The 16,149-nt window shown below is 42.6% G+C and overlaps 1 protein-coding gene across 1 annotated transcript in view; it reads right to left on the bottom strand.

Moving 5' to 3' along the window:
• XRN2 (5'-3' exoribonuclease 2) overlaps nt 1–16,149 on the bottom strand; it is a 60,261-nt gene that overhangs the window by 11,464 nt on the left and 32,648 nt on the right. Inside the window, exons 21-27 of the mRNA XM_054383434.1 lie at nt 14,892–14,975; nt 14,007–14,104; nt 13,836–13,915; nt 11,735–11,791; nt 9,536–9,604; nt 9,314–9,448; nt 7,492–7,619 (exon numbers count right to left, since the gene is read on the bottom strand). Of these exons, the coding sequence (XP_054239409.1) occupies nt 7,492–7,619; nt 9,314–9,448; nt 9,536–9,604; nt 11,735–11,791; nt 13,836–13,915; nt 14,007–14,104; nt 14,892–14,975 (651 nt within the window). The remainder of the gene's footprint in view (nt 1–7,491; nt 7,620–9,313; nt 9,449–9,535; nt 9,605–11,734; nt 11,792–13,835; nt 13,916–14,006; nt 14,105–14,891; nt 14,976–16,149) is intronic.

Genomic DNA, 16,149 nt, shown 5'->3' with positions numbered 1-16,149 from the left:
ACAGTTACACTTCATTCACCTTCAAATAAATTATAGTGACATTATATAAAAAAATAGGTTATATTTATATAAAGGTTACAAGTATAATGTCATACAATTATATTATCTATAATATATAAATATAAATTATATTGCATAAAGTTACATTCAAGTTATATTTAAAGACAGTAAATAAAAATGCATGTTGACCTATGAGATAATAACAATAAATAAAATACAACAACAGATATTATCATCATCCTTATAATTACTAACTAAAGAAAGCTATTGATGATCTCTGAGATCAGTTATCAGCTGCAAATATGAAGTTACATTCAGGTTACACTTAAAAATAGTAAAAAAATATTTCAAAGTTTAACCTAGACAATAATAATGTGACAATAAAATAATAATAATAATAATGATTATGATAATAAAATCCAAACTATTAATGATCTCTCAGAGATCAGTCACCAGACTGCAAATATAAAGTTACATTCAGGTTGTATTTAAAGATAGTAAAAAAAAAAATTAATAAATTAACCTAGACAATAATAATGTAACAATAAAATATAACAATTTATTATCATCATCATAGTTGTTCTTATTGTTATAAATCTATTAATGATCTCTCAGAGATCAGTCACCAGACTGCAAGTATAAAGCTACGTTCAGGTTATATTTAAAGAGAGCAAAAAAATATTTTAAAAGTCAACTTAGACAATAATAAACAAATATAATAATAATAAATAATAATAGTAATCATAGTAGTAATAGTAATCATAGCAATAATAATAGTAGTACTAATAATAGTAACAATAACAATAGTAATACTAACAACAATACTAATAAAGCTATTAATGGTCTTCAAGACCTGTCACCAGACTGCATTAAAGCCTTTCTGGCTAAGAACTTGGCCAGAGATTCAGCCCTGCAGTTGTAAGAAACTGCAGTGAGGAGGACCACCCACTTCTCAATTGTTTCTCCTACCCAAATTAACTCCTTGCAAAGATGCAGCAGTAACAAGGTTGCTTTAAACAGGCCACGCAATTAAAGGGTTGTTGTTCTTCTAAATAAACTGTGGTCAGTAAACAGGATAAAAGAAACAGCTAATCAATAGCTCCCTGGTCAGTCCACAACACTCAAATTGTGCATCAATCAAAAGCTTCAGTTTCAGTGACACCTTTGATTCTTCTCAATGGTGTTTAAGTGTGACCTAATTTCAACAGCTGGTTCCAGAAGTTGTCTAATGGATGCACTGCGATGGGACAGCAGCAGCCTGTTAAACTGCCAACATTTCAAGCACACTAAAGCTTTGCAAAAAATTGAAAGAAAAGGGGAAAGGAAAAAAAAAAAGAGGAGGGAAAATCTGTGCCTCTCTCCTAACTCTGGATGGATTGTCTGCAGGCTGAAACCGTCTGAGCCCAACAGAAACCTTTGAGGGCAGCACTTGAGTGTGAGGGGAGGGTGCAAGCAGACCCCGCTGAAGAGAACACCCTTTAGTCAGGGGAAACAAATTCTGATCCCCAGCAGCTCCTCATTCCCACCCAGGCTTCCTCTGGGCAGAGCTAATTCAGCCCAGCAACAGACTGAGCTACATTTAATTTATAGTGACCATGTATACCTCCCCCCCACCAACATGTACAGCTCTCTGCCATATGAGGAAAGGCTGTGAGAACTGGGTTGGAAGGGACCTTAAAGATCATCTAGTTCCAACCTCCCTGCTATGGGTAGGGACACCTTCCACCAGCCCAGGCCTCATGCAACCTGACCTTGAACACCTCCATGGGCATCCATGACCTCCCTGGGCAACCTGTTCCAGTGTTTCACCACCCTCACTGGAAAGAATTTCTTCTGTAATATCCAGTCTAAATCTGCCCTCACAAGAAGCCCTTGCAAAAAGTCCTTTCCCAGCTTTCTTGTAGAGCCCTTTCAGGTAATAGAAGGCTGCTCTAAGGTCTCCCCAGAGCCTTCTCAGCCTTAAGAAGAGAAGGCTTAGGGGAGACCTTATTACCATGGACCAATATGCATAAAGGGTGGCTACCAGGAGGATGGAGACTCCCTTTTTACAAGGGGTCACATGGAAAAGGGGTAATGGGTACTAGTTACTCCTGGGGAGATTCTGATGGGACTCCAGGAGAAAAATATTTCAGCATGAGAACAGTTAGAGATAGGAATCATCTCCCAAGGGAAGCAGTGAATTCCTCTCCATTGGAAAGTTTCAAGACCCTGCTTGACAGGGTGCTGGGCCACCTCATTGAAACTCCACTATCATCTAGAAAGGTTGGACCAGATGATCCTTGGGGCCCCTTCCATCCTGGCATTCAGTGATTCTGTGAAACACACACACACAGATAAAGACACCAACTGATGCTCATGATGAGGTGTAACTGGTTATTTCACATGCACTGTCACCAAACCAGTCTAAAGCGTCAGAAGGACTGAAGATGGGTATGTGGCACTCTCAGTCTGCCAACCACAAGGACTTTTACACACACAAACAGGCTGTGCCTTCTTCAGTGACGGTGGGTTTGCTTTGGAACATGAGATCAGTGCACCAAGAAAACCCAGGCCTCTAGTCCTGCCTTCAGCTGGGTTGCCCAGAATCGGACACAGTAGTACAGGTGAGGCCTCACCAGTGCAGAGGAGGAGAACCTCCTTCAACTTTACTGGCCACGCTCCTCCGAATGCATCCCAGGATGCCATCAGCCTCCTTGGCCACAAGGGCACATTGCTGGCTCATGCTCATTTTGTTGTCTACCTAGACCCCCAGGTCCTTTTTCTCGAGAGTTCTCTCCAATAGGTCAGCCCCCAACCTGTACTGACAGCAGCACAGCCTTCTGATCTTGTCAGCCAGTCTTCCCAGAGTGGTATCATCAGCAAACTGGGATGCTCACAACCTCTCCCATCTGTAGCTCCAAACACCTGCAGACACTGGTGTTGGGTTGCTCTGTCACCACAACCAGATGTGCAGGTTGCCTAAGCCTGTCTCAGTTCTCCTTTTGCTTGCTGGGAGACACAAACTTCCATAAAAACATTCTGTTTTCCATGGAGAATAATGGTGATGCTTCCTCCATCCCTGTCCTCTGTGCAGCCTGAGCTAGGCAAGACCCCCAAGTATCAGGACAATTACACAGACTAATACCTCCCTGGTCAGAGCTTCACACTTCAATTTAAGTTTATGACCACGTTTTCCATTCCACTGCCAAGGGCAGAGAGTGCTCTAGTGAGAAACCCAGGGAGATGATCCTGGTCTCACCCTGGTAGAACATTCCCCATTCACACAGACCCCTGCTTAAAGGGCTAGTTAAAAACATGTGTACTACTTAATCACTTTCTTTGCAGCTGAAAAAGAAAGGACCCAGCTCTCTTGCTGTAACCACATCTTTTTTTGCCGCTCTGGGGAACAGTTTATGAAAAGAGTTAATGAAATCATCACCAAAACATTTAAAGCCACCTTATTACTATTCATTTCTATGGCTCTGACAGAGAACAATCTTTGAAGGGAAAAAGCTTGAAGCAGTGAATTGCACTTCAAAAAGGGACCAAAAGAAATCATGAGAAGAAATGACAATTAATATTTTCTTCAGTCTTCAAAACTTGGGCATTTCTATATAGGCATATAGACTTATAAGGCCAAATAAACTGCTTTCTGTAGCAGCTCCTCAAGTAACAATTTATCTAATCAGTGTGGCAATCAAAGGAAGAGATTTTTGTGTTTACTGATTGCACTAATCAAAATCATTTTTTCAAATGCAGCTAATTGACAAGTTTACTGACTGGAATGAAAAGTCAGAAATCAGATCTCCTGTGCTGCAGAACCCAAACCCGCCCTTCACAGAGTGCTGCCACACCGCACTTGACTCCCCAAGTTATCAGCACAGACAATTATTCATCAGCTGAAAATTGTAACATCAAAGTCAAATGAGAGAACAACAGTAAGGAACACCCACAGCAGGCTCTTGAGGGCGAGATGGCACTTGGGTTGACCGCATTGCCCTTCTAGAGTCTAATTTTACTTCATCATCCATATAAAAACATCATCTGTAAAAGGGAAAGTTGTTCTGCACCTATCCCCCAAAATGGGGGAATTCGAACCACATCAGCTTTAAGTTCTTCAGGATGGTGGGGTCCAGACATTTCCCAACCCAATTATGCCACACCAAACAGCTGCTCTCTCAACTATACAGCTGATGAAGGCAACTTTGACACATGAGCTAACCTGGACCATTAAGAAAACTCAGTATAGGCCTTCTCATTACAAATTTGTTTTCCAGTTGAAGAGATCTGTGATTTGACAGAGACATTTGTGCTTGAACTGAAGAACTACAAAAGGCAAGAAGAGAGTTGTGCTGTCAGATCTAGGAACACCTTTCAGTACTTCTAGACACCAGGTGAAAGTGGCTCAATTGTGACCTCAATTTCCATCAGAGCAAACACACTGTTTGGTTTGGGCTGGAAGGGATCTTGAAGATCATCTAGTTCCAACCACCCTACCATGGGCAGGGATACCTTCTACTAGACCAAGTTGCTCAAGGCTTCATCCAGCCTGGCTTTGAACACCTCTGGAGAGGGGGAATCCATGACCCCCCTGAGAAACCTGTTCTAGTGTCTCACCACCCTCACTGGAAAGGATTTCTTTTCTAATCCAGTCTAAATCTGCCCTCCTCAAGCTTCAATCCATTCCCTCTCATTCTATCATATCTCTCTATATCTATAGAAGGATACCCCTTTCCTGGAAGTGTTCATGGCCAGGTTGCATGAGGCCCTGAGCAACTTGGTCTAGTGGAAGGTGTCCCTAGCCATAGCAGGGGGGTCAGAACCAGAAGATCTTTAAGGTCCCTTCCAGCCCAAACCATTCTATGAATCCATGAACAAGGGTCTCTGCCTGGTAAAGAGAGGGGTTAAGACACACACGGCCACTTGGCACTGAGTCTGTTGCTGCTGCTGTTTGTTGTCAAGACTTCACAATGCAGTCAGTTTAACTCAGAAGATAACTAGAGTCTAAAACTAATCTGGTATGTTAGAGGAGAAGGAAAAAAAAATTAAGTGACAAAGAAGACATTTGCAGCCTGTTGCACTGTGGTCTAACTCAAAAATGGAGAGTGCCAGGAACCAGCTTCATGTGGGATGAACAGCTTTGGAGAGCAACAGCAGGCACACAACCCCTGCAATCCAAATAAGCCTTTTGCAGGATAACTGCTGGTGGTGGCTGGAGGGACCAGCAGGCTGACCTGGCACCTCTTTTTTGCTTCATGAACAGGAAAGCACACAATCAGACTCTGTCTAATGGAAAAAGCAGCATAAAGGAGAGCGGCAAGGGGGAGAAAAAAACCCCAACCCAAAGCCTTGTGTTCAAGCTTTGCCAGGCACACCTGGAGAACAGCAACTGGAGATGCCTGAGGCAATCTGAGGGTGAGGGATACGTGGAAGAAAGCCACCAGACAGTACTTCCAAGGCCAACAGATGGCCTGGGATTTCATATTGATCAGTGGATTCAAGCCTCCTCAATTTGAAAGAATGATGGCACTGGGGCATATTTGCATGTGGAGTGCCTCCTATACAACACAAGGTGCTCAGATGCCACAAGGATGAGAGGTTTCTAAGCACCTAATTGGAAAATTCAGCTCCATGTACATCAGGCAGAGAAAACTGCTTTGAAATAAGTATTTTCCACAAAGTGCCAAGATTGGAGTTTCAAAGGACTTGAATAGTGGGCTCACAAACAGATTTTCTCACATCAAAACCACACAGACTTTCTCTTTTTGGAGATTAATGAAAAATGTGATGCCCCTCTGATGGCTCTGCCTTCCCATTCCCCACACTCTTCCTTTTTAGATCATATTTTTTTTGTTTTTGTATTAAAATCGCACTTGTTTTCCTCTAATCAAAGCCAATAGCTCCAGGCTCTCATATTCGATCCATTTTTCCATTTCAGTATGATTCCTCTTACAATAAAGCTTCTGCACCCACTACTCAACCACACTTCATTTACTTTGGGACTGGCCAGTAAAAGTTTGATTCAGTGGCCATCAAAAGTATTTATTCACAGTAAAAGTGCAAGCCAGGTAGGAAAAGGCTGACAGCTTCACTATGGACTAATCTGGTCTTCTGTATCTGACCAAATGTTGGAACTCTGTCAGCTGTTTAAACTTCAAACACTTTCATCATTCAACATTGCAAGAATTCAGCTGAACAGCAAGAGCTTCTCACCTTACAGCACCTTTTCAGGCAGTTTAGCCAAGTTTCCTCCTGTCTCAATCCCATCATTATAGAAATGCAGCTCCCACTCACAGCAAAGAGCCTCATCTAGCATCTTTTTTTGAGAACCCTTTGCACAAGCTATTCCTTTCCACCAGGAAGAATTCCACTTTAAGCCACACAGGATTTATCTTGCCACTTCCAGTGACCCCCTTATTCATCAGACCAATAGCAGTGGCAGCCCTGACTATGTCCTACCACCTCTCTGTCTGGAGTTGCAACACCTACAGAGGAAGGAGAATCCAGCCCAGGACTGTGAATTAGCAGTTTCAGTTTTGTCTGGCATCTCAGCACCCATCACAGCTCTTCTGTCACAGCATCGCCGTGTGTTTCAGTCTCTCACCAGCAGAGAGATGCTCCAGTCTCCCCCCTCATCATCTTTGTAGCCTCTGCTGGACTCTTCCTTGATAGTCTTACCATACCTCCTGATCTGCCACCTTGCATCACGCATTAATTCTCTCCTGTGGCCAGCATCCCCCAGACACAAAGCACTAAGTCTGTAGTAAGTCTGCTGATGCTGGCGATGTTGGGATTCAGCCACATACTGAGTACATCCTGGGAAACAGACACTATGGACCCTTAGAACAAACTGTATTTGAATCCTGGGGGCAGTATCCAAAATGAGATCCCACTTACAGGCACATAAATACAGATCCACAGGTTGCATCAAGTTGAAAGGGACACTCAAAGGTCATCTTGTCCAACCCCCCTGCAGCCAGCAGGGACACCTCCAACTGCATCAGACTACCCAGGGACATCAAGGATGAACAGCCCCAATTTGTTCAGGCTGTCTTTGTAGGAGAGTTGCTCCAGCCCTCTGATCATCTTTGTGGCCCTCCTCTGGACCCTATTGTGTTGGGAAGGCCCCACAGCTGGATGCAGTACTCCAGTTGAGGTCTCCTCAGAGCAGAGTGGCAGAATCACCTCTGTCAATACCATCGGCCTTCTGGGCTGCAAGTGCACATTGCTGGCTCATGCCCAGCTTTTCATCCACCAGGATTCCCAAGTCAGTTTCTGCTGGGCCACTCACTATTTCATCATCCCCCAGCCTGGACTGATATTGACATCAATACTGATATACATTTTGGTACATTTCACCACAGGCATCTCCTCAAGGAAGCCTAACACAGAAGGGCAGCACAAAGCTAATGAAAAGCGATGCCTGAATCCACTTTCAAACTGTGTAGCACAACAAAGAGGAAACTGAGAGCTTTTTTCAAACTGAGCCATGTAGGAAGCAGAACCACTTACTTGACAACAGTTTTGGAATCTGCTGCTGCCCACCCATAAGTGGCCTGGCATATGGGCTCCCGTAGCTTCCAAGGGGTACTGCATTGGCATACATTCCTGGCATCCCTCTATCCCTTGGCATTGTATGCCTGTTATGTACAAGAAATGGAAAAGAAAAAGAACAGTGTTTTTATCAACTCCACCTCACAGCACAGCTGCTACCCACCCCATGGCATGCCCCAGCCCTCTTCACTGCAGCACAAAAACTGGCTTACAGAGAGATGTCCACATTTGCCAAGCCCTGGCTGGTTTTCCTCTGCAGAACTACATTCAGGTTAAGACTTTGATGCTTGTGGTGCCTGTCACCCTGGACAGTGATTTAATGAGACATCAGTAACCCAGCCACACTTTTTTTTTTTTTTTGAACTGTGACATAAAAGAACAGGAGGTGGTTGACAAGTGCAGTGCTGAAACAATTATATTTTCCAACACAAAAATGGAGGAAAGGGTGCTGCTTTTATTTCTTCCAGCTCCCCCAGAGTCAGAAAATTAAGGAGAAAGTATTTTATCTTCATAAATAGACCCTTTTGTTCAGGTGCTCAGAGTTTACTTTTATTTGCTAGTAAGACTACCTCCTCTAAAATATTCTATTTCTTAGCTCTGCTAAAAGTTTTCCTCCTTGCCTTCCCCAGTAAGGAAAAACAGTTTCACTATATCTACAATACATAACCCCAGCTCATTCTTCCACCCTGCACTCAGCAGCATTTTACACTGCAACACCTCAGGAAATTATTTGGACTTCTGGAGAACTAATAAAGACTGATTGTGACAATGCCCTGAAAAATCCAGTGGAGTGTATGGTGTAACATGTGTGCTTCAAACAAGGGCTTTAAAGCCTCTTTTTTAAAGCAGAAAAGACATTACTGTCCTCATAATAATCATGGAATGGTTTGGGTTGGAAGGGAGCTCTGAAGATCATCTAGTCCAAACCCTCTCCCCTTTTTTTGTTCATTTGTTTTGTCAACACCTCCCAGCAGGCCTCAGCACCCAATCTAGAGCTGTTTCTTAGCTCCAAAGGAGGCTTTGGGGCCTCCTCTAGAGCAGTTCCCATGGATCACCCTAGAGCTATCTCCAAACCCCAACATGCCTTGATGCTGCTCTAGAGCCAAATTCCAAGTCCCAGCATGCTTTGCACCCCACTCTTGAGCTTGTCTGTCTTGAGGGACACCTCATATTACACCAGGTTGCTCAGAGCCGCATCAAGCCTGGCCTTAAAAACCTCCAGGGATGAGACTTCCACCACCTCCCTGGGCAACCTGTTTCAGTCTCTCACCACCCTCATGGGGAAGAATTTCTTCCTAACATCCAATCTGAATCTCCCCATTTCTGTTTTTGTTCCATTCCCCCCAGTCCTGTCACTACCTGACACCCTCAAAAGTCCCTCCTCAGCTTTCTTGTAGCCCCCTTCAGATCCTGGAAGGCCACAATAAGGCCTCCTCAGAGCCTTCTCTTCTCCAGACTGAATAGTCCCAACTCTCCAAGTCTGTCCTTATAGGAGAAGAGCTCCAACCTTCTGATCATCCTTGTGGTCCTTCTCTGGACATGCTCCAGCTTTTCCAGATCTTTCCTGTAATAGGGGCTCCAGAACTGGATGCAGTACTCCAGGTGGGGTCTCACCAGAGAGGAGCAGAGGGGTTAAAAATCACCTCCCTTGCCCTGCTGGCTATAAATCTCTGACAGTCCATCCCCATCCCCTTTGGTTTTGTTTTCATTGCTTTAAAACAGCAATCAAGGAGCACAGTCATCTCCGCAAGGCAAGCAGTGCCAATGCCATCAGTCTTACCCTAACGTTCTAAAGGCTGCCTGGTCCAAGTGGACTGGTTTTCTGTCTCGGTTAAAACCCAGCTGTGGTCTCCATGGTCTGCCGTCATTGTTGGTTTTCTCCCAGTCTCCTGGCTTCAGAACTGGAGCAGGTTTCCTTCACGTTAAAAATAGTTCCATAAATACTTATCAGAGCAAATATCCAGACTAATGAAAAAAAAACAGAATGGAAACTGATACTTACTTTGCACCAGGTAACACCACAGCCTTGAAAACAAAGTCTTCATCGAACTGCGGATCTTTGAAAGAGATACTAAGAGAAAATATCTGGGGATTAGCTTTACTTGATAATTAAGACTAAAAGATTATAAAGCAATCGCTGCTTTATTAACAGCAATGTACACAGTAGCAAAGTAAAAGTTTCAAGAACCCACAAGAAATTGCAAAGTGCATTTCTTGCATGTGGGTATACTGACTATATATTAGACTTGGACGTCTCAGTTTTCCACAGGGTGACCTTGTCCTTCCCCGTATCAACAGCCAGTCCAAAAGAAAGGTTCATGTCTAGAAAACTATACATGGTAATGAAAGTATGTTCTGCAGACTCTTGAGTACAAGTCTTCTAGTCAGAGCACTGATTATACTTGATTCAGTTCACAGGCTGCCATAGCACAGACAGAAAGAATCTCAGTTTTAGACAAACTGAAGCATAATAGAGCAAAAAGTGGCTGAAAGCTTAATTTCTGCTAGTACATTATACAGCAGCTTGGGTTTGCTCTAGGAAAATTCATTCACACTCCTAGTAATTCCAATCTCTTAGTTTAAGCATCCAGGTCTCAGGTAGGTCCCACTAAGGACATGTATGAAGTACACAGCACTAACCCACTCGTGGTTCTCTCGCTACCTAACCCTTTGATATCATAGAATGGCTTAGGTTGGAAGGGACCTTAGAGGTCTTCTACTCCAACCTCCCTGCCATGGGAAGGGACACTTCTCAACTAGCCTTGGTTGCCCATCCAACCTAGCCTTTAACACCCCCAGGGAAGAGGCATCCACATCATCTCTAGGTCACCTATTCCAGAGTCTCACCACCCTTGTACTGAAGAGCTTCTTCCTAAGAGCCAGTCTAAACCTACTCTCCCTCAGCTTAAAACCATTCCTCCTTGACCTATCACTAGACACCCTTATGAAAAGTCCCTCTCCAGCCTTCCTGTAGGTTCCCTTCGGGTATTTGAAAGTAACTATAACGTCCCCCCAGAGTCTTCTCCAGGCTGAACAGCCCCAGCTCTCTCAGCCCATGCTCACAATGGCAGGAAAGACAACAGTGAATAGCTAAACAGAATCATCTCACTCTTCCAGCTGAAATACATCTGTTGTTCAGCACAGAGAATGAATGAGGCTCAAAGGAAAGAGAATAATGGTCCCTTGGAAAACCCAGTCAAATCACAAGAACTGAAGAGCAGAATCATGACTGCTCATACTATCTCAAAAGGCAGGAAGAAAAATCCTCGCCATGAAGGAAGGGACAGAAGTGCAAAAACAATTCAACCCCCCTGACAGTGGCAGATGGAAAGCCACAAACTACCTTTAACTCATCACTCAGTAACTAAATCCCCATTTCAGAACTTCCTTTCCACAACATCCTGACAAGCCACAACTTGGCACTTCTTCCTGCCCCTAGGTAGTTATTCTAGCTGAGCCAAGCTACACCTCCTTGGAGGAAAAAAAAAATATAAGCAGACAGATCATAAGTGATTTTCAGCATTTCAAGTGTCTTATGTAGCTCAAGAAGTGAAAGGATCCAGCATTGCATACACAGAATGACATAAAACACACAACACAAATTTATTGTCAAGTGCAACAGTAATTAAAATCTTCTGTGACCACAAAAGCTACTCTTGGAGACTGCATTGGGTTTTTTATTCATTATGAAGTTCCCTATCATTCTCTCAAACATCACACTCAAGCCAAATTACTCCTTCCTTCTTAAAGACAGGAAACTTATATTCTCATGCATGCTGTGGGAATTGCTAGGAATAAAAATGGATAAAAGCCCAAGAGAAAAAAAATCCACAGCTGTAGGGTTTTCAATCAATCCCCACTTCTGTCTGGGAGGCTTGCTTTTATGAACATTTGGGTTTATTTAAAAGGCTTGATACAGACTTTTCAAGCTCTGTAGGTGTGGCTCTTAGTTTGCCAAAGACCCAGATGTCCCAGTTAGAGAGAAATGACCATTTTGGGCAACCCTGCAGGGCACACTGCTAGGCATTCTCTGCTTAACCACCCTTACCTGAGATTCAGTTCTTACAGAAAACCCTCAAGTAAAATCTTGCATTTTATTAAGAGATGGATTCTGCTGCACATTCAACAATGCAAAACATCAGACTGAGTTTTCATTACTGTCTTTTGTGTGCCATTGCATTAAACCCCAGAGTTTACTGACCTGACTGCAGAATTTTGTGTTAGATCACGCAGCATTGGAACAGGAGACACCACTGTCCTGGTAAAAGAGAAAAACCTCTGTCAAACCATCATATTTCTCACCATTTCCTCTACTTTTTCTGTTGCTACCACTCATGTTTCTCTGTCAACTAAGCCTGCAAGCCAGAAGAGGGATTTAAAAATTAACTTGCCTTTCCCTTAAACCAAATACTCCTGCAAGCACTGGAATTAATGAATCCTTATTTCTTAAAGCCACTACTTTTGTGGCTGCTCTGTGGATGCTCTGGTGTTGAACAGTGGGTTCACACACTTCCCACTGCCCAGCAGCTTCTTTACAAACTTCAGTACTGTGCACCTTGGCAACCTCCTTGTACTGCCAGGGTGTGTGCTTGTAACAAGCCAACAGGTTTTAAGAGGACAGGAGAAAACCAGACCCTGACACATATTCAGATACTCTGTGAGGACACAAAATTGCTTTGCTAAAAAGTCTTTGAAGTAAAAAATAAAATAAACTTAGCAGCTGTTTTATACAGGACTTAAAGAGTCTCCTTTCTAACAGAGATTTAATAGGCTGACAGGCAGTTAGCATCTTAACCCTTTGCTGCTTCCCTCCAGAAAACTTCACCTCTTCCATTCAAGCAGACCAACAAGATGCTTGAGGAGATGACTCTTGTCAATCAGAAAGCAGATTTCTTTGCTCAACTTGTTCACAGAGCTGTCACAGACTCACACAGAGATCACACACTGTACAATGTGCTGGCACTGGGTTTAATCCATTTTTTTCAGCAAAGACAGACTTCTTTTGAAGTAGCAATACAAATCCTGCTCACCTTCACAGAATCCCTAGCAAACAACTACTTCAACTAAAAAAAGGAAACAAACAAACCAACTCCATTTCTCATGCCCTTAGGAAGAAAATGCCCCAAGTTTTCTTTTTCCTACAGTGCTATTCCAACAACAGCTCTGACTTGCTCATGTTGTTCACAAGCCATGACAAGAATAAAGAAGTGTATATTAGTGAGTGTGACCTAGGATACATTATCTGTCCAACAAAACCAGAGTGTTTGTGCATTTAATGCAAATGAGTTACTGAACACCTGCTTATGCCTCCAAGCAAAGGTAGATAAATGAATGCATGCTGCACAATGGGAAGATCACACTGATAATGTCTCAAACTAAAGACATTATCTAGAAAACAAAAAAACATTAGCATTTTTTGTATGTCTGGCTGGTAACAGTTCTGAATTCAGTGCTACAGCTTAAATGGAAAACAATAAAATATATCTCTTTCTGGATTTTTCTTTAGTGAAATTAAGATTTTCCTGCTATTGGCAGAGGGGTTGGACTTGATGATCTCTGGAGGTCACTTCCAACCTCTAACATGCTGTGATTCTGTGCTTTTGTATTGTCATGAGAAAATGGTTGTTGGTTTGCTCTTTTAAACACCAGGCATTACTGGAAGCTGCTGACTGCACTAAATTAACATCCATACAACAGCAAAGAGGACAAAACGAAATGGCCTTACTGAACAAGGTCACTTCTATTATATTAAAGTTATAATATAATGTTATAGTATCATAACTTCAGCATTATTGTAACAATAACATTAATTTTATAATATTAAAATTATAATATAAATGTCAAATATATGCCTATTCAAGTTCAAGCGTTATTAGTATATTAAAAAGTCAGCTTCCATAGATGCAATGACAAAAATTCATCAGCAATTAAACACACACACATTAGAGTGCTTGAAAGGTTGCTGATGCTGCTTTAAAAGCCTAGCTCTGAAATATATATATATATGAAATATATATATATATGAAATACATATGCTGGTGGTAATAGATACCTCACAGATTGCATTGGGTTGGAAGGGACCCTCAAAGGTCATCTTGTAAACCACCCTGCAGGCAGCAGGGAAACCTCCAACTAGATCAGGCTACCTCCTACGAAACCTTATGGAAAGTATCTTTAGCCTCAGAACCAAATGCATTGCCTTACCAGTTTTAGGTTTCTTGTTGAAGGCACAAAGATACTTTCATTTAAATGCAGACATATAAGAAGGAAAGATCCTTCAGCATCAAAGAACTCATACTCACTGATCTGGAAGAACAGCATTGTCATTCAGTGTAAGCTTTCCCTGGATTCCATGGCACAGCTCCGGGGGTATATCCACTGGCTGTGGAAAAAATAATTTTCCATCTGAAGCACTCTTTTGGACCTCCACTCTCAGCATTTACACAATCCCCTAAGGACAAAGTGCAACCTACCTCTGTATTTTTGGTCTTGTACTGTTCTACAATAAAGTCACAAAGTGGATGGTGTTTACCAACAAAGAGAACATCACCACCAAGGCTGTTCCTTCTGCCTAGAAAAGATGAAGAAAACAGGATAAGAGTTCAAAGCAAAGAGGGAAGGAAGAAACACAGCAGACCGGCACACTGTCTTGTTGGCACCTCCACAAAAGAAAAGCTCCACTGTGACTCAGGGTAAATCTTGCAGAGTGGTTAGAAAGAAAGGGTCTCTGCCCAGAACAAACTGTCACTGGTCACAAGGGTAGTTGACAGACAGTGAAACAAGAAGGATCTGGTGTTTAATAGGAGAAATGTTGAATTTAGAACAGAGTAATGTTGAAGGTACAGACAGGCTGGGTAAAAAAAACCCAAACCAACAAAAACCAACCAACCAAAACCAAAAAATAAACCAAGACCCAACAAAATAAAGCTCCCCAAAACCCAACACACTTCCCCAGCAGTCTCCCTACAAGAACCAGCTATGATTTTTGTACAGTGTACATACTTTTCCCTATGTAAGTCAAAAAAGAAGCTTCACCTATCCTAACTGCACACAGCCAGCTGCTGGTCAAAACAGCCAATACACCTGACAAGCCTTACCATCAGCTCTAGCTTGGAAACAGTTTGTTCTTCTGATGGCAACATATTCATTACATTTACAGCATATACTGTTAGAAGTCTTCTGCAAGTCTACTTGAGCAAAAGAAAAGTAAGCAAAAAGAGCTACAAAATCAAACCCATCAAGGATCATTCTAATCACCAGCACCATCCATGAAGAAGAGGCTACAGCCTGCCATAACTTAAACAATCAAATGTCTATTATACTGTGGTCATTTAGGGTAAACCAATCATAATTCTTACTTTCTTCAGGAGTGAGGTCAGGGTAGACTTCTTCCAGGGCAGCTCTAAGGCGTCGCTCATCAACAAATGGCAATAAGGCAACACCTAATAAAAAACAAAACATGATTATTTCCCCCCCCACACACACACACTTGTTGGAACAAAAAAATAAAGACACTAGCAAGGAAAGATCTAACAGAACTAACAAGTATGGCACCAGGTTTTCAGGGTTGTGAAACAGGCTGTTTAGAGAAAAATAGAATCATAGAATAGTTCAGTGGTGGTGCAGGAAGAAAAGCAAACTCATCTCCATGCATGCCTCCATCCTCGTACTCCTTCCCAGTCCTCGGCAGGCACAGGAATGCAGCAACCTCCATCCACATCTGCCTCACTCATGAGTGTGATTCACAGATTGCACTGGGCTGGAAGGGACCCTCAAAGGTCATCCTGTCCAATGCCCCAGTGCAGTCAGCAGGGACACCTTGAGCTACATCAGGCTGTCTAGGGACACATCAAGTCTGATCTTGAATGTCTCCAGGGACAGGGCCTCAACCATATCCCTGGGTAGCCTGTTTCAGTATTTCACCACTCTCATTGTGAAGAACTTCCTCCTGATATGCAACCTAAATCCACCCTGCTCCAGTTTCAGACCATTGCCCCTCGTCCTATTACTAGAAGCCCTTCTAAATGGTCCTTCAGGTACTGGAAGGATGCTACAAGATCTCCCCAGCGCCTTCATTTCTACAAGTTGAACAGTCACAATTCTTTCAGCCTGTCCTCACAGGAGAGGTGCTCCAGCCCTCTGATCGTCTTTGTAAATCCTCCTCTGAACCTGCTCCAGCAGGTCCATGTCTCTCTTGTGTTGGGGTCCCATAGCTGGACACAGTATTCCAGGTGAGGTCTCACCAGAGCAGAGGGGCAGAATCATCTATCTAATATACTGTGTTCTGTTTTCTGCTCAACCAATTACAGCTACAATTGAGATGTGACACTATTGGCTGAACAGTGAAACCAACCACAAAAAATTTGACAGACCTTTACAATTATCATTCTCTAAAGAAAGAAGAAGCTGCATTAAATACTGCAGCTGGTTATTCATTCTTTGTATGCATCCAAGTACTTCTGTACTTCCCAAAGCATTTTGCACAAGGTACTAACGAGCCACTGATTGAACAGAGAAAGATCCATTAATTAAATGCAAAAGAGACAAAAGGTAATTACACAGTAAAGGCTGATAAAAATACAAAAAAAAAATTATTAATCTAGTTCAGGACAAATT

Source organism: Indicator indicator, chromosome 9 (genome assembly GCF_027791375.1).
Source record: "Indicator indicator isolate 239-I01 chromosome 9, UM_Iind_1.1, whole genome shotgun sequence".
NCBI lineage: Eukaryota > Metazoa > Chordata > Aves > Piciformes > Indicatoridae > Indicator > Indicator indicator.
Note: the sequence above shows the minus strand (reverse complement) of the source record. Positions and strands in the feature narration are given on the sequence as shown.